This window comes from Pieris napi, chromosome 12, assembly GCF_905475465.1.
Source record: "Pieris napi chromosome 12, ilPieNapi1.2, whole genome shotgun sequence".
Classification (NCBI taxonomy): domain Eukaryota; kingdom Metazoa; phylum Arthropoda; class Insecta; order Lepidoptera; family Pieridae; genus Pieris; species Pieris napi.
In genome coordinates, this window is record NC_062245.1 from 739,821 (window position 1) to 762,764 (window position 22,944).

The window sequence follows — 22,944 nt, forward strand, 5'->3', positions numbered from 1 at the left end:
AACCTAAAGTTAGCATAGTTAACATTTTAAAATAAAATCAATTTCTTTAATTATGTAGAAATAATTTTTTTTGTGATATTTAAATAAACTTTAACTAGAATAACTTTTTTTCTATTGCTAGTGTAGTTTTTTCTACAAACGTAGAATAAGGCGAAAGATAAAAAATTTAAAACTTCTAACGCATGTACATAAGTACACACATGTTTTTTTATTACAAATTACATTTCGCAAGTCAAGGGCGTAGAGCGCAGAAGAAGAACTGGCAAGAAACTCTCCACCACTCTTAATCGCCAAGTTGTGAGTCATATAAGTTTGAACTGGAGCAAATCAATCCCAAAGATTAGGATCCTCAAATATCGTCAAATTTATAAAAGCTTTCTTTACTGATTAATTTACGTTTAACAAGAGTTTTGAATTTCAGGCAGTTTTTTTAGTCTTGTTCGTGTTTCAAAACAATTGCGAATAAAACAAGCGAATTATTCAAATAACATCAACTAGTGATACCAGGAGGGAATAAAATAGATGCAAATGCCCCATAATCACATTACTACATCGCATTCGAATTGAAACCGCCATTGGGACCTTGTCGCATTAAGCGAGCCCCTAATTGGTATTGTATGAAGATGTAAATTAGAAGAACGCTCTTCCGTATTGTTGCTCGGTACATGTAATTGATAAGGCGTACGGATTTGAATTTCAAATTTTTTCATTCATACCTCAAGGGAGTCGCTTCCGAGGTGTTTGTGTTTACGGAAATACAGTATTTTGTTTTCTAGAGTATAAATAATAGTCACTTTAATACGTTTTATAAAACTGTGGTACTTTCAGTGGAAACGGAAACGAATAATTTGTAATCCAACCAAAAATATTTATTTATCTACTTCTTAACAATTATTAATATTTTAACTTTTAATTTTATTTATTTTGTTCTACTAATTATTAGTATTATTACATTATTTTTCTTTTTTGGCGACTGAGGCGCAAACTAGCTGTTGTGGTATCTGGCAGAATGACCAGCGCTGTTGAACAGTCTGCTCCTCAGCATAATGCTGAGCCAGGGCCAATTACAGCCACAGCACACACGCATTACATACATACTTGAAACGAACCGAAAGGGAAAAAAATTGTTATCTCTCATTTTATTTTATATTCTTTGATTATTGTTAATATGTGTGTGTGTGTGTTTTTTTGTAAGTAATAAAGTCTTTGTCTTTAGCCTTTTTGACGCTTATTTTAAATATAAAAAAGCTTTTAATATAATTATTGCAGCAACCAGGGGATCATAGGTGAAAAAGAGTTAGACAATAGCTGACCTGTGACCTTAGAAACTCATTCCACGGGTCATTCCAGTCACGGGCCACAGATCACGTTTTAATAAAAGACTTAAATTAAAATAATCATCTGATACTTTTTATTATTAATAAAGCTACAAGCTTGCAATTTTGTCGATGTTTCAAGTATTAAAATACGACAAATTCCATAAATATAGAGGATATTATGCTAACTTTTTTATTTTTATATAAAGATTATTTTATCTTGAGAGTTTGATAATATTTTAGACATATTCATATTAATTCTGTCAAGATAGCGATTCCCACGATATGTAAGTTATGCAATTTTCATATATTTTCTTTGCCTTCCCATAAAAAATCGAATCTCCAGGTTATTAATACGCGACAAATACTAAGCTGTCACTGGTATATTAATAAATTAATATCAATTTTAAAAGCAGTTACATTATGTTGTTAACATATACACAAGATATATAAAGCATAAGTGCAGAGACACAAATTAACTCTCTATTTTAGAATACTTTAGGGACGCGCAGGCGCAGGTATTTATGTCTTTTTATAGCACACGGGGCAAACGGGTAGGAGGCTCATCTGATGTTAAGTGATATCGCCGCCCATGGACACTCTCAATGCCAAAGGGCTCGCGAGTTCATTGCTGCCTTTTAAGAACTAGTACGCTCTTTTGTTGATAGACCCTAAGTCGATTTAGTTCGGATATACTTCAGTACTTTCTGGTTCCACATGATGCGCGGCAAAACTACCTTAAAAAACGCTCAGTTGTGGAACGACTAGTAGTAGTAGGATACGAATAGTATTTTGTATGCTGTCCGATGATAAAACTCAACTGCAGGTATTACTACTCAAAATTCCTAACTTAGGAAAAATCAAAATGGCGTTGGGTCCCACTCAATATAGAGCGCCTTTTATCATGGCGTCATTGCAATAAAATATACAGTTCTGATAGTCAGCCTCTGAAATACTATGAGTCATTAAGAAAGCGATTCGCAGTGGGTGTACTGCCGTAAAGTGTTAAACAAATTGTCCACTGCTGTCGAGGATTCTACAACGCGATTTATTTAAAATCCACTTAATAAATAACTCTGGGTGGTCGGGATTAACCGTGAAACACGTGGACAATTGTACATTACTTATTGATTAATTTTTATGTCGTTTTTAATATGTTTAAGATGAGTTATAATTGTTTCATTATCATTGATTCACTCGTAAAATAAAGCCTTATAGCATTTCAGAGCAGTGTTGGTAGTGGCTTCATCGCGTAACTTTCATCCGTAAAGTCGTAGGTTCTATCTCTGTGCACCAATGGACTTTGTGCATTTAACATTCGCTCGAATGGTGAAGGAAAACATCGTGAGGAAACTGACTTGCCTTAGACGGCGTGTGTCAGGCACAGAAGCCACCTACTTACCTATTATATTGACAAATGATTCAGAAATCTGAGGCCCAGAGCTGTTATCGCCACTGACTTTTCTATAGATTTCAATCGCATTTGAAACTTCACTAGAGAAATTGGTTGAATAAAGCAAGGTCTACTAGGATCTAAGCAATCTAGTGGAGACAAACATAAAAAAATCAGCTACAACGGTTTAGGTCTGGGCCTCAGATATGTATATCTGTTCCATGATCATTTGTCAATCTAATAGGCAAGTAGGTGATCAGCTGTGTCTGACTTTTTGGGTCTAAGGTAAGCCGGTTTCTTCACGATGTTTTCCTTCACCGTTCGAGCAAATGTTAAATGCGCACATAGAAAGAAAGTCCACTGGTGCACAGGGGATCGAACCTTCGACCTCAGGGTTGAGAGTCGCACGCCGAAGCCACTAGGCCAACACTGCTCAGGAGACAAACATAAGTAAATAATATATGACCGCTGTATTGAATATCTTTAACAATTCTGTAAGTACGACGTACAAATACTAAAGAAACTATTGTGAAATCAATTTAATACAAAAATAAACACTTACGATATTAAGTAGAGGCAGGTAATTTTAAATGCGGGGAAGTGGGAGGCTGATGTCGTAAAATTAGTATTTTATGTTTTGCATCGAGTCGCCTCTCGTAAGGTCGTATTCATATGGGTCGCATTTCGTTTGCGTGTTTGAATACGTAAATATTATTTTGTTTGCTAAAAACGATATATTTAAGACATGGTTTTTACAAATATTTAGTTTTGATAACAGAAAACGGTAAATTTGGTGTTTTTCTATTCCTGCCTAAACTTATTTTTTGCTTGAAAAAGGTTTTTGATGTTGTTTATATTAACACGAGAACAATAAAGAAAAGTTGATTCTAAGAACGTCGCTATAATCTAATACTTTAAATAAACAAATACATCCTTAAAAGCTTACCAATCAATGATTCTTTAGCAATCCTTAAATTATACCTAATGGTAAGACAAGACTGAAGCTAAGGCATAAATAACTTGAAAGCGTTTTAAACGCAGCTCGTGTGAAGACGCCACAGATGCAAAATAAAGATAAAGGTGTCGCATTACAGAGATGTTCAGAAATGCAGAGAGGACTGGCTTTTAATAATACTAAAAATGTCACCCTGTAGGTGCAAAATAACATACACGACATTAATCGGATATTATACGATTTTATTCAATAAATTATTTTACGTGGAAATTGGTAGTTGTATTTTTATTATATATTTGTGTTTTATGCGTATCCTACGGATTTATATATGTGAAAGATTTAAACACATTAACAACCGTACACAGAGTTCTTAAATAATCTCTAATACCCTGAATGTCCGTTTAGTTAATGACTAATTTGCACTATTTAACAATCAAATCCTATCTCCTTTTATAGATATAAATATACAAATGTATATCGTGACTTTTATAAGAAACTAGCGACCCGCCCCGGCTTCGCACGGGTGCAATGCTGATACTAAATACACTACAGAAAAACTGTGCGGCCGGCCGGTACCGCCGCAAACGCTACGTCCCGCAATTTTTAAATCTGTAATATCTTCGAAAATATTCACTTAAATCATACGGTGTAAAGGGCCATATAGATCTATATTAAATGAACAATGTATTCAAGGTATTTAATTGGTTAAGGATTAATGCTGTATTGGTTAAAATCGCTTCGAAAATTAGCCATTATTTGTCGTAAAAAGTAAATGACAAAAAAAAGTTATTGTGGGTTATCCATAAGAGATAGACATATACCATCACGGACTTTTCTGTAGACCTTTTCAATGTGTATAATACTTAGTACATTATTTTGATAAAACTCGTAGGGTTGAGCCTGCGTTTGCAATGTAAGCGGAAAAAATGTAATTATTTACGACATCACATTAAAAACCTCAAAAATAACAGTACTTCTCCACTATTTAATGGATGTTATTATACATATAAACCTTCCTCTTGAATCACTCTATCTATTTAACTAAACCGCATCAAAATCCGTTGTGTAGTTTCAAAGATTTAAGCATACAAAGGGAAATAGGGACAGAGAAAGCGACTTTGTTTTATACTATGTAGTGATATCTTTCTTATTCTTTTGTATTGCATTGTAATATCAAAACTGTGATATCATATATTAGTTTTTAGTTTATTTAATTATTTTTTTGTATTATTTTATATTATGTTTCGTCATTTTATACTTTTTAAATGTTACTTGTAATATAATTTTTGTTGGTCTTCTTGCACTTCACACTGAATAGTTATTTTTTTAGTTTTTTTCCTTACTAGGGTTGCCTGGAAGAGATCGCTTATTAGCGATAAGGCCGCATTCTTAATAATTTATGTTATTTGTTTTTCTCTTTTTATGAAACATATACAGAAGCAGTTCCCTTAACCTTTTCCAATCCGTATTCTCTAATATGAAACAAGATAATATATTTAAAAAAACAAAGCGTTTGAATTCCTATTGAAATACTTAGTAAATGGAAAATCCAGGCTTTGTACTTACCAATTATTGACTTGTAGTATAGTTAACCCTGTATCCTGCGCTAACTGTTTTTTCTGGTCCTCCGAAGGGTACGGATGCTGAAAAAGGAAAATCTAATTAATATAATTGCTAATTAACTCTCCAATTCTCATTTGCCATTATGAGTATTGTAATTGTGTACTAAATATTTATTGTAAAGAGGAGATTTTTGTATATGTTTTTTAATAGCAAGAGGGATAGAAAAATAGAGCAGAAAGTACTAAACTGGTGACCAGAGTACAGTAAAGTGATTTGAGAACTGGCAGTAAATATAAAATTAGACTCATTTCATATATATTTATTTTTAGACGTTCATAAGTGTACATTTTGTTACCTATATGAATAAATGATTTTAAATTTTGAAACGAAAAAGAGGAAGATAATTTAGAAGGTGGGTAGACCAGATTAGGGAAACAGCAGGTACATGGAAGAGAGTGGCACAGTTCAGGCAGGAATAGCGGGATCTGGTGGAGGCCTTCGCCAAAAAAGGACACACATAAAAATAATCAGATAAAAATATAAATGTGTTTAAGTGTAAAAATATCTGAAATAAAATACTATTATTATTGTTTGTCACACACACACAAAAACTACATTATCCCGGAGTAACATAACATAATCAATATATCCTATATTGATAGCCAAAATTAAAAAAGATGTGTGTGTAGACGACAGTTTAACAAAAAGTACCAAAGTTTTTTATATTAAGATCGAATAAACACTGTGACATTATTATTATTAAATATATTTTAATCAACGCCTATGTTTATAAAAGGAAAATTCCTATTTAGGAAGAGAATTAACGAAAACAAAACATAAATAGTAGAGAGAGATAAGTCTAATGATATTGGTTTCTGGCGTGAGGGCGGTCCCCGGGGATCTCCTCTATTTCATGTCATCCCGGTACAGGTAGTGTAAATTATTAACAGGTTCGATTCCCAGCTCGACTCAAGACGTGACTTTGAAGCTATTTCGGTTGTTTTTCGTTTGCTAAAGATATATATATGTGTGTGTTAGCCTAGTGGCTAGGTGTGCGTAAGAATCTTGTTGTGTACCAAAAAGATATAAAATGCATATAATTAGTATTAATAGAATAAAAAATAATGGAAAATAATTCGTTCATTAAAAACTCTAATCAAAGACTTTGTATTTATTTTATATAAGAAAAAAGATTGAATGGTCGCACCTATCTAGATTTATAAGCCAAAAAAAATAATAAAAATCAATCAGATTTCTGTATAATGATCATTTGTCAATCTAATAGGCAAGCAGATGATTAGCCTCCTGTGATTGACACAAACCGACTTTTTGGTACGGCAAGCCGGTTTTCTCACGTTTTCTTTTCCTACACCGTTCGAGCAAATGTTAAATGCGCACATAGAAATAAAGTCTATCGACAATGCTCGAACCTACGACCAAATGGTTGAGAGTCGCACGCTGAAGCCAGTAGACCAACAGTCAAGCCAAAAATATATTTTCTAAAATTCTTAAGTCACACAGTCAGGGATAACTATTTAAAATATATTCGTGAACATTATTCATACAAGTTAACACTAACATCAGTTTCGTAAAATCACGAACGCGCGTGTAACAATAAAGTATAAAAATGCCAGATTTCACTGATATGGACAGGGACGGACTTGGCCTTTCAAGTTTAAGAGGCCCTGGCGATCAATATATACTCATAAAATACAAGGGATTCTTAGTTTCTTTGAATATTGATGTTGTATTATATTTCGGCCATACAATGCGCAGAGGAGATGAGAACTTGGAGAAACTGATCGTGGTTGGTAAAACAGAAGGCCGTTTCCCAACCACATGGACCGATCAAGTGACACTCATCGTCCTCAAAACTGTACACTGTTATAAGAGAGGTGCTGGACAGAAACCAGTGGAAACATATAGTCCGCGCCAGATGCTTCTTTGCTGACCACGACGCTCAAACATGAGCGACCGATTGAGAGAAAGAGAGACATATTTTTGAAATTATTTCGAAAAATTTAAGTAATATCAAATATAGTACTGATTAACTTGAAAAATATAAGTAATATCAAATATAGTAGTGATTTACTTTAATTTTTTTATAAAATGAGTAAAAATTTGAAAATGAATTGAAAAAATAAACAAATAAAATCTATAAACGAAAGTTTAAAGAAAACCAACGAAAATTTTGAGGTAAAAAACAAATTGTCAGCAATTCGGCCCTGTACACATCGGTTTCTGAGAGAAATTGATACGTCACTTACAGTCGTGTACACGACGCATAACGCACCATTGTCCGAGTGTGTACACAGCTTTATTATGATTTACTGCGCCCGGAAAATTGTTATTCATTTTAAAAATACAATTTTTTATCTCGCTTCATTTTCTTATATTGTCAGGCTAGAGTAAACAAGTAAACTTATACTTTTACAGTTAAAACATAATGATGTTAGCTTATAGGATCTAAACTATTTAAAAAAATGGAAGATTTTATATAAAATGAACCAACTATTTAATTTTTTAACTTTTACCGTACAGTTGCATCTTGCATTGCAACACAAATAATCTGTTTCTAGACTGTTCTATTATTATTTCTAAAGCGACATAAGTGTACAGAAAACTGGAATTATAAAGCCCGTTAAGTAACGTAGACATAAAAAAATATCAATTATTCCCCATGCGGTTGGAAAAGCTGTGCGCCATAAAACAACTAATAAAAATAAGAGTTCCCGTAATGTATTCATAGTAAACATGTAAAAACATCTCCATTTTAAGGGGAGAGTGTTATGCCGAATTACGTTTCACTCGTAATATTTTAAATAGACTATAAAATTCGATGTCCTGAATAAAAAGCTAATTTACCTAGAGACTTCTACTCATAGATAAAAATACTCTTGTCTCTGTGATACTGTTAGAAAGAAAGACTAGCTTCCTCTGAGAAGTGAACTTCTTGGAAGAATTTTCGGCCCTATTTGCGACGGCGGTGATTGTATACGCCGTGTGCACCAAATGACAGAACCCTATCGTCCTTACTGGACCTGGTGCCATGAAAAATCGCGGTAGAACGAGGCTGTGTTGGTGGAATGGAGTTGTCAAGGACCTCGAAACAATAGGAGTTCGAAGTTGGACACAAGAAGATCGATATAAATTGCGATGGTGATACTTGAGGTTAAGACCCTTAAGGGGCTTACAGGATTTTTTTTTTTTCAATATAGGTAATGATATTTTTTATTGACTTTATATAATTATGTTTCCTTGCTTACAACGTTTGCTTTCATGCTGTCAGTGTAGGTATGTCAAGTGTGAGAAAAATAATTAAAAGCGAATCTAAAGCTATTTTAGCCATATTCTAAATCGAACTGTTTATTGAATATGAAGTAAACAGAATATGGGAGGTCCTCTGTTTATTGTTTCGATCGATTGTAATCATTTCGGTAATGCATCGGATGTTTATGTTTGCTGAATCGATGAAGATTGCACGGTTTCTTCGGAAATTCAAAATATGTTGACTGTGTATCAGCTGTGCGCATATAGATGCAGGATGCGGAGAACTTTTGCTCTTTACTCTTTAATCCTGCGTTAGTCTATGGTTCCTTGACAAGTATTTTGGTAATCTGCAATGTCAGGTAGCCATTTGCCTTTTTAAATTTAGAATCTATACCGTAAAGTTGTTCACAGACTAGCTACAAAAACACCGTGGCGTAGACAAGAGTTTTTGAAACTTATCCATTAATCCGCTTATAAATAACAGCGACACAATTCGTTTGAAACAAATTGAAACAAAACTCGGTCTTGCCTATTTCGGAGTTTAAATATTGAACGAAACGTTGACGGTACAAGTTTTTGTGTCGGTTTTTCATCAGCACGCGAGACCGCGTCGAAAATCGAAAAAACATTATCAAAAATTTATGATCCCTATTACGATGTACACAAAAACAGTGAAATGATAAAGTTGGCGAGCCGAGCCGGCCAGCTAACGGGATTTGTCAAATTTATGCCGGCACTCGGCTTTTTGCTGACGTGCCTCAATTATTTTTAATTTTGCAATACAGATCGTGACCACCCTTAACGGTATTGATGTAAGGAGCCGACTTATTAAAATCATTTTAATTTTAAATCGGATAGCTTTGAGATTCGGATACTTTTTGATTACGGGATATTTTAAATGAGGAAACAGGAAACAGATTTTGTGTAGTACCTAAATTTACCTAGAATAGACTTCTAATCATAGATAAAAATACTCTTGTCTCTGTGATAGTCTTAGCAAGAAGGACGAGCTTCCTCTCGGAAGCGGCCTTCTTGGAAGATTTTTTGGCCCTATTTACGACGGCCGTGATTGTATACGCCGTGTGCACCAAATGACAGAACCCCAAGGACCTTACTGGACCTGGTGCCAAGTGAAAACTTGACAAACAGAGATAGCAGGCTGCGTTAGTGGAATGGAGTTGTCAAGGACTTCGTTTGTTACGATAAGAATTGGAAGTTGGACGAAAGAAGATCAAGATAGAATATAACTGGCTGATGAAATAGAAGTAGTGAGAGGATGGAGGATAAAAAGACTATTAAACAAAAGCTTTCGGACGCGAACTTTAGTTGCAAGGTTAGTTTTTAACGGACCAATAGCTAAACTTAATTAAGACATAACTAGCATACGTAATAAATTTACTGTTTAACGAGCTGTAGGTACCAGGATCCCATAAAGCGATAGAGATATCAAATTTCGTAGCAATCCGGTGTACACATAAATCTTATGTCGCATTAAAATCACGATTATACGAGGCATAAGTTAGAAATATATTGAACGGAGGGCCTGAAAAAATTCGCCTCTTGCGAAACAATAAATTTCAGATACATTTGTTTTATGGGGTGTCGGAATGGAATATGTTAATACTTGGCTGAATTGAAAGGGATATGTTTTTATCCTTGTCAAACCAATCTTAACTAGTTTCTTGTAAATAAAATAACTACGAACTTTACCGATTGGTACATCCAAAAGTACTTACGGTTGTTATTGAGAGGTAAAAGGGCATGTATAAATAACATCTATACTAATACTATATTAAATAAATCGCACTTCCTATCTCCCTGGTAGTTGATAAATGCAATTATGAAAAAACACGTGGAATTATTTGGCCAGGATACAATGTCATGTACAAGAAAATTATTTAAAACCCTCGTCCTTGGAAAAACAAAATCGTATATTCAAATAAAATCACACTAAAAGGCACGTAGTTCCCCGAAGAGGCGGCAGTTTTTCACAATTCCGCCATAACAATAATATATAGATAAGGTTGATTTTGAGATGCGAGCATTGAGCTCTCTTGAGTCCTGACTATTTTAGGGTTCAAAATCTTCACTAAAAAAGGACTTTTTGAAGTGAAGCTTCTTTAGGCGCATGAGGGTAAAATTTTTACGGATATGTCACGAAGATGTGCAGCGTTTTTGTCAAAGAAAAGGGAGAAAGCGATTGAGACCGATTGAGAGAGAGTGATTTATTATTTGTATTAATTTTCGACACTTTTAATATTTTAACGACAATTAAATTAATTAAATTCCCTAACATATCTTCCTTTTTCCCTCCCTCTAAGTCTCAGAAATGTATAGATTTGGATAAATATGATGAATAAGACTTAAAAAATCATTTGCCAAAGAAGTTTCACTTCTGACATGTGTACTTTGTACGGACGCACTTTTTATTTTAATTTGTTTTTACATTACTTATCAAAAAATATTAGCTATGGTGTAAAGTTTTCATAAGACACAGTACTAAATAATTACAACGCGCTTCTTAGACCTACAACGCACTAGCGGCTGGCCGCAATGCGGAGTGCCGCTGCGGCTGGCCGCACATCGATTATTACATGAAACCGCACGATAACAACGCACTGACTTGCGGTCAACCGTCAACCGCTCCGGTTGATCTGGAGCTGCGGCGAGCCGCACCGGTTGAATGATGCGGCGCGCCGTGTCCCCTCCACTCACTCGGCGCGGTTAGCCGTCCTACCTACGTCGTCACATATAATTATTTAACAAATGTAAACAAAATATTGTAAACCTATTTTAAAAGAGTAAAAAAAAAAAAAATGTTTAGTATGGAACATAAGATAGTACATGTATCACTTATTCCACGTCATTAAATTTGAATTTGTAATATTTCAAGAAGCACTGACGAGTGACGATTGCGGCAGACCGCAATAGGACCGCAATAGGGACGGTTAGCCGGAATACGGCATGCCGCTACGGCAGACCGTATATACTGCGGCCTACCGCAGCGGCACACCGCATCACGGCCAGCCGCTAGTGCGTTGTAGGCCTTATTGTAATTAATTCAATTTCGTCTATGTACCTTATGATGGCCTAGTCCTAACGAACTACAAAACACACGAATATACCACGGGACTACACAATAAAGTTCTTTCCACCTTTGAAAGTTTAATATTTATAGCCAACACCTCCAAACAGGTTGATGTATTAAATTTTTCTCGCGCTCGACGTGACGTTTTCATATCTCCTCTATAAATTATGCACGTTTATATTACAGGTTGCTATGGGACTCGACAAAACTATTTTTTACAAGACTCTTTAGTTTTTGATTCATAGACACGCACGCAATTTTTATTTTCTAAAATGAGATTAAATTTCTTCTGAAGATGATAATATCCACAAATACTATTCCAAATTTAAACTACAACTTACTTTTTAATTAAAATACTATGTGCACAAGACATTCAAGCCATTGGTGACCACAAAATAGATGTCAAAGTACCAGGGGTCCAGGGGTACGTGCGTTACGGCCCACCAGGGACCCATAAAGGTGCGGAGGTCCTAACCCTATCGAAGATGTGGCAAGATGGATGGTGCCATTTGCCTTGCAACTCTTGCTTATTTATGATCGCCTACTATGCGAGGGACATTATTTTTCAACACTTTATTTATAACATTTCTTTTTAAATAAATAAATCCTTTCGTTCGTTTTATACAAAATATAACATAATCTCTATATATATAACATTTTCGTGTCACAATGTTCGTTCCCATACTCTTCTGAAACGGCTCGACCGATTCTTATGAATTATTTTATGCATATTCAGTAAGTCTGAGAATCGGCTACTATATATCTATCTTTCAAACCTTAAGTGATAAGGGGTACCCACCCCTTTTTATTAGACTATTTTTTTTGTTTTTATTATACAGCATACAAAAATACATACAACCCTTAATTGTCACCCCTCTGCGATCAATCCCTATTTTTTATTAAACTAAAAAATGTTTCCTAGGAATAATAATATACATGGCACAACCACGTTTGCCGGGTCAGCTAGTTTATTTATCTGTAAATATAAATTTATTTATAATAATGATACAGCATGTATTTAGTAGCCGATAAAAACATAAAAACCAAAAATCACCAAATTGTTCTAATGGCGATACAAGATGGTGAATGAATTGACAATTGACATCAAATTGCACATAAGCTCGAAGCAGACTGCACGTTAATTGCATACCAATGTCAACGTGCCAGAGACAAACCGATACTTTTTATTTCCCAAATCGGACATTTGCTATTTTTCGACATTTTTACTCTGAATACCTATAGATAAAGAATTCAGTGTTCCGACCGCTACGGATCGTCTAAATTATGCAAAAGTGTAATGGACAGCGTTCGTGCAATTTACTTGCTGAAATAGAGCCTTTTTTCGAAACTGCTAAATTTAGTAAAAAACTCTTTATTATTCGCAACACAATACATTTTCGTCGCCCCTTCACATACTAATTGGACAAATAAATTGTTTTTATTATTATTTGAAACCAGATGATTTTAAACTACCCACTGGATTTTTGAAAATAGAATACGTCTCGACCAATAAGAACAAAGGGCGTCAAATGGCGATAGGAATCTGCACGAGCCGGACGTGTTGACAGCGTTCGGAACACGCAACTGGGTTAGGAAATGAGATAGATGTTCCACAACTGCGCCGTGACGTGGCGCTTTGATCGAATTGGGTGACGTCACTATACAGTATACACTATACCCTTTGTTTTGCGGATACCCTCAGAATGACATTGTGATGAACTATTTGGTAGGAACTGGTTGGAAAATTGAGTTTTAGCTATGAATATCATTGAATTTTTATAGATCATGGTAACTTTTACACTTAGATATTAACTATAACGATACTGACGAACAATTTTGAATATTACCATGAGTATAACTTGACTAAATTGTAAATAGAACGTAAATCTTCCGCGAAACTGGCAACATTTAACTTGAATGGACGGTAAATAAGAATTTCTTTACATTGTGAACAGAGCTTGATGAATATGTAAGTATGATACTTTGCATATCGATTGAGATCAAAGAATACCGCGGAGTCACCTGCGCTCGCGCAAAGTAAACACATGAAAAAATATTCATGAGATCGACGCTAAATGACAGTTCCGAATAGGGTTGACAGTGCAAAAAAATCGACAACGTTTGAGAGTTGTTTTGAATTTAAATCTTTAAACGTGAAAATTTATTGCTTAGATAAAAATCAATAATATCTTCATAAAAGGAAAATATCATATCAAATCATGGTAGAATGTTTTACGCACTCTCAGCAATGGCGGCTACACACACGATGATTTATGGCCAATCGATTTACTGTTTATGCGACGCCACGAATGTTATTTCGACTATTGCTTTTCTAATGTTAATTACATGTAATGTACATAGCTAAATACAAAATTCTATTGAATAACTCTTTGTATGGTAGATTTGAGAAAGAAAATCTGGGAAAACTCTGATTTGGTAGCAATTTTCATAACAGTTTTATCAGTTCTTTTTCTTCAGAACTGGACAGATTAGGCGACAATACCTCCTGATGTTAAATGAGATGCCGCCTATTGCAGTACGCTGTCCAGGAGATGCCTATTTTAAATGTACCCATATAACTGTCTAAAGAAGATGGTAGGGGGCAAGTAGTTCCACTTGTGCTGTGAACAAGAAATCGTACAGCGGCACTTGGGGATGTCACCAATGAAAGGGTGAAACTCCGGTGCTTGTAGATGAGCGTTGAAAGGGGATAGCGGGTTCAGGTTGTGTAGTTTGAACACAGAGTTCAATCTATAGAAAAAGTTTCATAGTTGTTTTCTTTATATCACTGTCTGCTAAACAAAGATTTTAAAACCTAATTCCAAACAGACTATTGTTATTACCATAAAGTCGTAGTTAAAATCGAATCGTATTTTATTTACGCTAGCGGCACTAATCAATGCCCAATGGATTTATGTGGCGCGTTCAGGAATCATTAGCGCCTTTTATTATTCAACCAATATACGGTTTATGTATTAATATTAATCACACGATTCTCTATGTAATTATTTAGGATATATACACTTGTATTTAACGAATATTGTAGGCCAGAAACCAAGGTAGTTACGAGAATTGTATCAAAGTTAAGTACTTTAACTCTAAGCATTAATCTGACAAATTAAAAGAAAAAACGTTTTGAACCTAGTACCTATTACACCTATACACTACATCTTAATTCTTTTAATTACCCAGATTATAAAGAGACAATATTTGTTTTTTCTTACGTTGCTAACGGAATATTAATTTTACTATTAGAATGTTATTTTATCACAACATAGTCTATATGTATTTCCTATTTGTATAGATTAGAAATCCTTTTCATAGTATGTATTTACTTTTGAATTATTACTATAAAAATAAAACATTTGTTTTTTTATTGATTTCACCATTGGAATTTTACGTTATCTATCCACATTAGTTTATTCATTACTTTATACCATGCTAATGTAGTAAAAGCCTCCCCCTATATTGAAGGTTAAACTCCCCATATACAACCTACAAGAAAACACAAATTATAACACCTTTTAGATGTTCCAGAGCCCCGCAAAACTTATGTTTTGAGCGTCTGACCCTGTTACTACTGAATGACCCTCCCATTCATAGTCGTGTCAAGATAGTACTGTAAGTCACCTCTGTAGTCTATGGGTGTAGAAGTGTCGTCGGATTTGAGGTCGCTGCAGTGTTAAATTAGTTTTTTTATATTGACAATATTGTTACGTCATAATTGTAACAGGTAATCTTAAGACCTAATTTTTTTCACAATAAATATTTTTTTAATATGTAATATAAGGCGAATGGGCAGGAGGTTCACTCGCATTTCCAGAGGGCTCGAAAGTGCGTTGCCGGCCTTTTAAGAATTGGTACGCTCTTTTCTTGATGGACCCTAATCGAATTGGTTCGGAAATACTTCAGTGGGCAGCTGGTTTCACATAGCGCGGCAGAAACCGCCTTTGAAAATGCTCAGTTGTGGAACGACGGACGTCGAGGTGACAAGGGTGGAATTTCATATTCTGCCTCGACGTCTGATGATGAAACTCAGCTGCAGGTATTAATCCAAACAACTCTGAACACTCTCCATGGTAAATGCAGTAGAAGATGCAGAGTGACACCACATCTCTACGTAACACCAAGGGATCGAGCCGGTCGAACATCTCTTCGTTGAATACGATCAAGTGGAAGGAGCTGGTACTGTGCTAAGATAACTTATGCGCTTATATATCTCAATATGTTAAACAAATATGTTCTTATGATAGCCGAAACCTGGTACTCACATATATAAATCACAGTACTTCTGTTTAAAATATTAACATACCAGCTTTATTGGTAATAGTTTAAATGGCGTGAGATCATGTTATTTGAGCCCCGCAAAACTTGTGTCAAAGGAGCCCTACCGTGGGCGTGGCGCCCGCCTATACACGTGGCCACCGGGACTGTCACGCGACCTTTGCAGGGTCAACTTGTTGGTGATCAGCCTTATTACGATAGCAGAATTTAGTTATCCCTAGACGGATTCATGTTTCATTGTTTGTATTATACAGAACAATGCTGTATCATCATACATCGTACTTGGGTTACTTTAATAAGTGTGAGTATAGCAAAAAGGTATATCGACATTTAACATGTGTGTGTCTATGTTATACCTATTATAGACAATAAACTTTGTAGTTCGTTTCGTTCGCCAACAATGGTTTAGATATAAAATAGTTTAAAACATTAATCCGGAACACAATAAGGGCGAGTTAGTTTTGATTATTTGCAAACAAATTGTTATAATCAGATGAGCGCCTGCGCCGTGCCCCATTGTAACCCCGAGCCACCAATTACAGAGCACGAGCCCAAAAGATGCTTTTTCTAATCTTCCCACGCGTTTTGTTCACGTAATTATACGTTCAACTCGGTAATAACACATCGTTTCAATAAAATTGTATATCATTCAGTTTCTTCCCCGCGAACGCTGATTAGAGCCGCCATTTTGTAGGCGGGCTCGCCCGGCGGCGATTCCGTTCCATTTTCGAAAAAACACTAATCGCCAAATCGAGCACGCGCGTACGTGTGTTTTTCAAATTGGGAACGTCCTTTCCCGCTAATATTGGGCGGATTTTGACTTCTGTCAAGTTTGACAGTTGTGATTGACGCTCGTAAACGCTCTAGTACAAGTGTTCTAACGTAAGAAATGTTTTGATTATTTGTCGCTGGCAATTTGGCATCGACGGCGTCGCGTTAAGGTGTATTTTCCGATTGAATTTCCATCCGTAATATTAATTACTGGCTCGTGAGTCGTGGGGCAGATGAGTGCATATTGAAATGTCAAAAATCTGTGTTTCTTTTGCTTCTCATTTTCGGTTCGGTCCAATATCCTTCACGTCAGCTTTGGGACAGACAGCGTCGGTAGGTTGTGTAGTTTTTAGGGAGATGAAACTGACTATTTTCCAGGAAGTAGCCAAATTGAAAATTCCAATTTCTGTTTTGGCTTACTTGGTTTTGAGTGTTATTAACTCTTGTCTGGTTCCGAATTTTATTTATGATTTTCTATTAAACGGACCTCGAAATATCCTGAACTTTCTGAACCATAAAGAATAAATAAAAATCTCCGCTAACTCAATTGTTTATGTGTAAAAGCTATCTATAAAAAGCTTTCTTAAAGTAAACAAACAAAACTCTTCTTCATAAACTGACAAAAGTTAAATCCAAGAAATGGATAATTCATATTCATAGAGGCTTTCACGAAAATGGCTGCCTAGGATATGCATGAATATTAACAGAGTACCAGGCTTCCATAACTATATTAGAGATGCCGGTGCATGCCAGTAGGGGCACGTTTGAAGTTGCGCCGAGAAATTTGACATTTTGACAGCTCTCCGACGGCGGCTGCCTTGTCTACCCCCTCCACCCCCACCCTACGATTCACGTCTGACTTATGAATTGTTAATGCATCGGTAATTGATATTATAATTTTGGCCATTTTAACTTAATGGCTGCTTTTAGGGCGTATTACGTATAGTTGTCATGTTACAAGTTATTTGTGGTGCCCAAAATCATATCTATCTTGTTTACGTATAGTCTTGTTTACATAATGATTTCTGTGTTAAAAGGTATGTACGTGCGTCCGTTAGGTCCGAGTTCATAGAATCGCTCATACTGCAAGAAACCACCTTATTGCCAAAAAAACTCTCATTCTCATTCTCACTCTCACTCTCATTTTTCTCTCTTCTTCGCTTCAACAAGTCTTTGCCCTACATATTGTATTTCTTTCGTGATTCAACTTTTCGGGTGTCCAAGGAAATCTAAGGAGTACCGGAGTACTGATGTTTTTCTTCTTCATTCAAGCGAGTGTTAAACATATAGACAAAAAAGTACATAAGTTCTTAGCCACTGTTCATTTAAATTCCTATACTAATAATAATTCAGAAACACATGCTTTGAAACATAATACAGAGTTATTTATTGTAAAAATGATATTGTTACAAGACGAATCGTACGTAAAAATGGTAGATTGTTCGATAAGAGTATAAGGTTGCGTAGGTCGTAGCTCAAGAGATTGTATCGGGATTGAGACGTCACGGACCGCCGGCGAGGCTTTGATGGATTTTACTTTATTGTATGTAATTGTGAATATGGCTTGTAAGTGAACGGAGAAATTGCTGATATATGCTTATATCTTTAAGCTTTTGTGCTTAAAGCTTCTGGGTTACAAAATTGTCTATGAGTGAGTGTAAACAGTAATAAATATATTAGTTATCTGTTTTAAATAAACAAAATCAACAATTTAACATCCGCTAGATTCGAAAACATTGCGAGGAAACCAGCTTGCCTTAGACCCAAAAAGTCAGTGTGCGTCAGGCACAGGAGGCTTACTACCTACTTGCATATAAGATTGACAAATGATCATGAAACACACATACACAAAATCTATATCTATATTCAAACTGAAGACACTATTACCTATCATAACGTACGTATAGAAGCAATGGCGCAGTGAATACAGTCTAATTTGTAACAGGCTGTAGGGAGTTCGATACGCAACAATGATGTATCCAATCACGAGACAATGGCTAAGAGCTCTACAGTTCAGCTAACAATGCGCGAAGTTATGTGGTGCAAGGTATAGGCGATTGTGGCGAATTGGTTTGGAAATACTTCAGTGTGCTGGTGGTTGTAGTGGTGCGCGGCATAAAGTAACTAAAAATAATCAGTTTGGATTCGAGGGTAGGATATTCTGCCTTTTTTCAACTGTTATTAATACAGTGAGCATAGCTGTGTTGGCCTAGTGGCTTCGGCGTACGACTCTCATCCCTGAGGTCGTAGGTTCGATCCTCGACTGTGCCCTAATGGACTTTCTTTCTATGAGCGCATTTAACATTCGCTTGAACGGTGAAGGAAAACATCGTGAGGAAACCGACTTGCCTTAGACCCAAAAAGACGGCGTGCGTCCGGCACAGGAGGCTGATCACCTACTGGCCTATTAGATTAACAAATTATCATGAAACAGATACAGAAATCTGAGGCCTAGACCTAAAAAGGTTGTAGCGCCTTTGATTTTGTTTTATTAATAAAGTAAGTTACTATTGAACGGGTTGTCTGGTCTTTAATAAAATTATTATTTTAATAACTAGGAAATAAAACAGCTACACTCATTAACAAGACAAAAACTGTACATGTAATCTATATGTATAATCTATTGAATTTCTAAGACGTAGATTACACAGGTTTTTACATAAATATATGTTACAAAAGGTATAATTATAGGGTAATGCGATATCCCTATGAAGATGTGGATGTACAATGCACAATGGCTCGTCGCGATAACTAGCGCACTCCGTCACACGCCTGACAGGGTTATCTGGTGGTATATCAAGGTATAGGCGGTAGCGATTTTATACTTTTATATGTTTTCTCTATCGAGTTTGACACTTTTCACAATGCCTACACGGGTCATGATGAAATGAGTTGTGTGTTATAGTGGGATTTCATTTGTTTAAAATTCTATTAAAAATTAATATTAGGAATTCTATCGTGATATTAAGAAATTAACTGCGAGTTCTCTCTGAGAGAGAGAGAGAGAAAGAGAGCTCAGAGGAATGAATAGTATATTTAATGTAATTTTTTGTTCATAGAACAGTTCGCAAACGGGTAAGAGGCTCACTCTCAATGCCAGACGGCTCTCGAGTGCGTTGCCGGCCTTTTAAGAATTGGTAAGCTCTTTTCTTGAAGGGCCCTAAGTCGAATCGGTTCGGAAATACTTCAGTGGGCAGCTATTGGTGTGGAGCGCGGCAAAAACTGCTTTAATTGTAATTTCAATACTATTGAAACAATAGCAATTATTAGCCAAGAAGGAAGCTATTCATACTATATCACTAATATGTTTTTCGTACGATATGTTACGAAGTAGATATAGTTTTTAGTATGTAAAAGAAAAACCCCAGAAGACCCAAGTTTCATAGATTCTGGTTTATTCTATTCACTACATTGGACTTAATTTTGCACACAAATAAATAACAAATTTCGCAGTTTAATTTTCTCGTAATTTTTGACATAACGACAAAGGATACGCCCAAAGGTCCGTCATCTTCAAAGTCGAAAGATCACAAAGCAATGCCTAATCAGACGAAAATTCTCTTTGACCTCAACTTGATTTAACTTTTGTAGCTTTGAAGCATCACCTTAGGGCATTTAAAACTAAATACGCTTTAACTGTGGAAAATTCCTTAGCAAAATAACAGTTTTCTAGTATGTCTAACGAAAATTGTTACTAATTAACATTTTCGTGACATATTTTATAAACACATATATAAATATAGTTTATTTGTCATTAAATTGGGATAGTTATTAATTTATTAAGTTATCAAGCCCACGACATCACACACAGTCCTAAATCGACCAATTATTTCACTAAATCGTACATCAACGCAAGCATAAGTTTCTCAAAAAAAATCAAATAGAAATTTAAAAAAAATACAACTAAAACACACACGACAATACACACATTAAAATAAATTTTTTTAAATAAGTGTAATTTTATTTAAGCAGAAAAAAAAGAAAAATCATTAGAAAAACAGCGAAATTAGGTTCGAGAAAGGCACCCCACAATGCTTTCTCCAAAACCGATCAGCACACTACCACACACTAATTTGTTAAAATCACGAAGAATTCGAACGAGAGGTGCCTGAACTCCTAGGTTGGTTTTGGCAATTATCATTTTAATTGCCTCATAAGGAGACAAAATCGGCAATCCTCAGTCATTCGGTTGAACTTGTCTATAAGAATCTAAAAGAATGATGCAGCATCTACCCATACAAGGTTATACGACTGGAATACTATTATTTCCTTATAAATCATAAAGTAGCGTTGGCCTAGTGGCTGCTGTCTCATCTGAGGTCGTAAGTTCGAACCCAGACTGTACACTCGACACTCCCTCGTTGAAAGAAAACATCGTGAGGAACCGACGTGTCGTGTGTCAGGCACATAATACTGATCACCTACTTGCCTATTAAAATCATGAATCAGAAACAGAAATCTGAGGCCCGGACCTAAAAGAATGTAGCGCCACTGGTTTACCTTTTATCAATAAATACTGTGGTATCAATTTCTGTAAAAAAGCACTGTATAAAATTCATCAGATAGTGGAGGAATGCCAAGCCAAGCTAATATATCATGCGTCTTAATATTCTGCCACGCCTGCAGTCTAGTCTAGGACCCACTAAATTACCTTGCACTTAGGCACATTAAAAATCCCTCCAGATTTACGTCTCACTTGGATTTATTTTCAGTCTTATATTTTGAAACTTTGCTTTCGAAATCTTTGAGGATTTTAAAGGATTTCTTAACTGAATGTTTTGGTTATCAACACTTCAATTTCTGTGTTTTTATATTAATAATATATTTATATAACAACATACATTTACGAACGTAAAAAAATGATTTCGTTCGGCAAGTGAAAAGCCGCGATTCGAACGAAACCACTGGGCTGGGCTATCTGCAATTACTTTAAAAGTGCCAACGTAAAGAAACATGCTTCTTGAATTATTTTAAAGTATGAAGTTTAAAGTCGGTGCATTATGAAAATGGCTTCGGATAGCCTCCCCCCACGCCCCCACCAGTCTGCAACGCCCACGCTAAGTAATTGTTTTGTATACAGTCTACTTTTGTAATTGCCTAGATATTTTTAAAACGGTTTATCGATCTTGACATTTACCTACGGAATATAATACATAAACAACATTTTAATATATTATGTTATATACGTATATATATTAATGTAAAATAGGCGAATTACTGTCAGATATCTACGAGTCGTGATAATTACTATTGATAGTTTCAATTAAGAACCACACGATAACTAGATTTGATTTTATTTAAGCAAATTAATAAATTAAGTAGATTAATATGTTCATTTTCAACTACGACACACCCAATTATAATACCCGATTAGCTAACGACTGGTTTAGAAAAGAATAGCATCATTTATGAAAGACACTGAATACGTCTTTGTTTGTACAGTAGATAAACAACATTTAATTTTAATTCCGGCTTATATCGCTTGCTTAAATATGTATCACCATCAACCAATATTTAATTTTAAACAGCGATTTGCATGAACAAACCCTGCGTGCCGCTGATAATGCAATACAACCATGACTTATTACTGATCACTGTAATTCGTACTGCGGGAATTCGTAATTGATTAAAAACGTTTGTCTACTGTTGTAACACACATATATACAGTAGTTACAATATTCTTAACATAGTAATAATAATTACAAATACATTTAAAACAAGTTTTAAAAGTTTGGTCCCTGTGGCAGTGCCTTGAAAGCTCGTATTGCGATACTGATTGGTTAAAGCACCAGCTCTGGGGTCACTGGTATTATAAGGCGCCAACTTATAAATTTAATGCGTGCACTTGAACCCCATGGCCCAATTGTCTGTACTCGAAGCTGGAGAAGAGACTCTTATATTTGAGCCGTAGCCGAGCCTTTTTATTAACAGAGAGTGCAGTAAATTGAGGCCTTCATTGGATATTATTTCATTTCGTGTGCCAAACATATTATGTAAAAAATTTCTCGAAAACCAAAAGTCATATCAAGGTGATTTTTGATTGATTGATCGATGCACCAGATGAGCACCACTAGTTAGTACCCCTGACTGCGAATCCATGGGTCAAGGGTTCGATCCCCGGCTGAGACAAACATCGATGTGATGAGCATTTGGTGTTGTGCTTAGGTCTTGGCTGTTTAAATATGTATGTATAATGTATATGTATATCTACTTATAATATGTATGTATACTACCCATAACACAAGCTGCACCAGCTTAGCATGGGATTAGGTCAATTGGTGTGAAATGTCCAAAAAAAAAGAGG

The 22,944-nt window shown here is 35.4% G+C and overlaps 1 protein-coding gene across 5 annotated transcripts in view; it reads right to left on the minus strand.

Moving 5' to 3' along the window:
* LOC125054947 (homeobox protein homothorax) overlaps positions 1 to 22,944 on the minus strand; it is a 243,372-nt gene that overhangs the window by 50,518 nt on the left and 169,910 nt on the right. For all 5 annotated transcript variants that reach the window (XM_047657101.1, XM_047657100.1, XM_047657097.1 and 2 more), the window contains exon 11: positions 5,231 to 5,307. In XM_047657101.1, the coding sequence (XP_047513057.1) occupies positions 5,231 to 5,307 (77 nt within the window). The remainder of the gene's footprint in view (positions 1 to 5,230; positions 5,308 to 22,944) is intronic.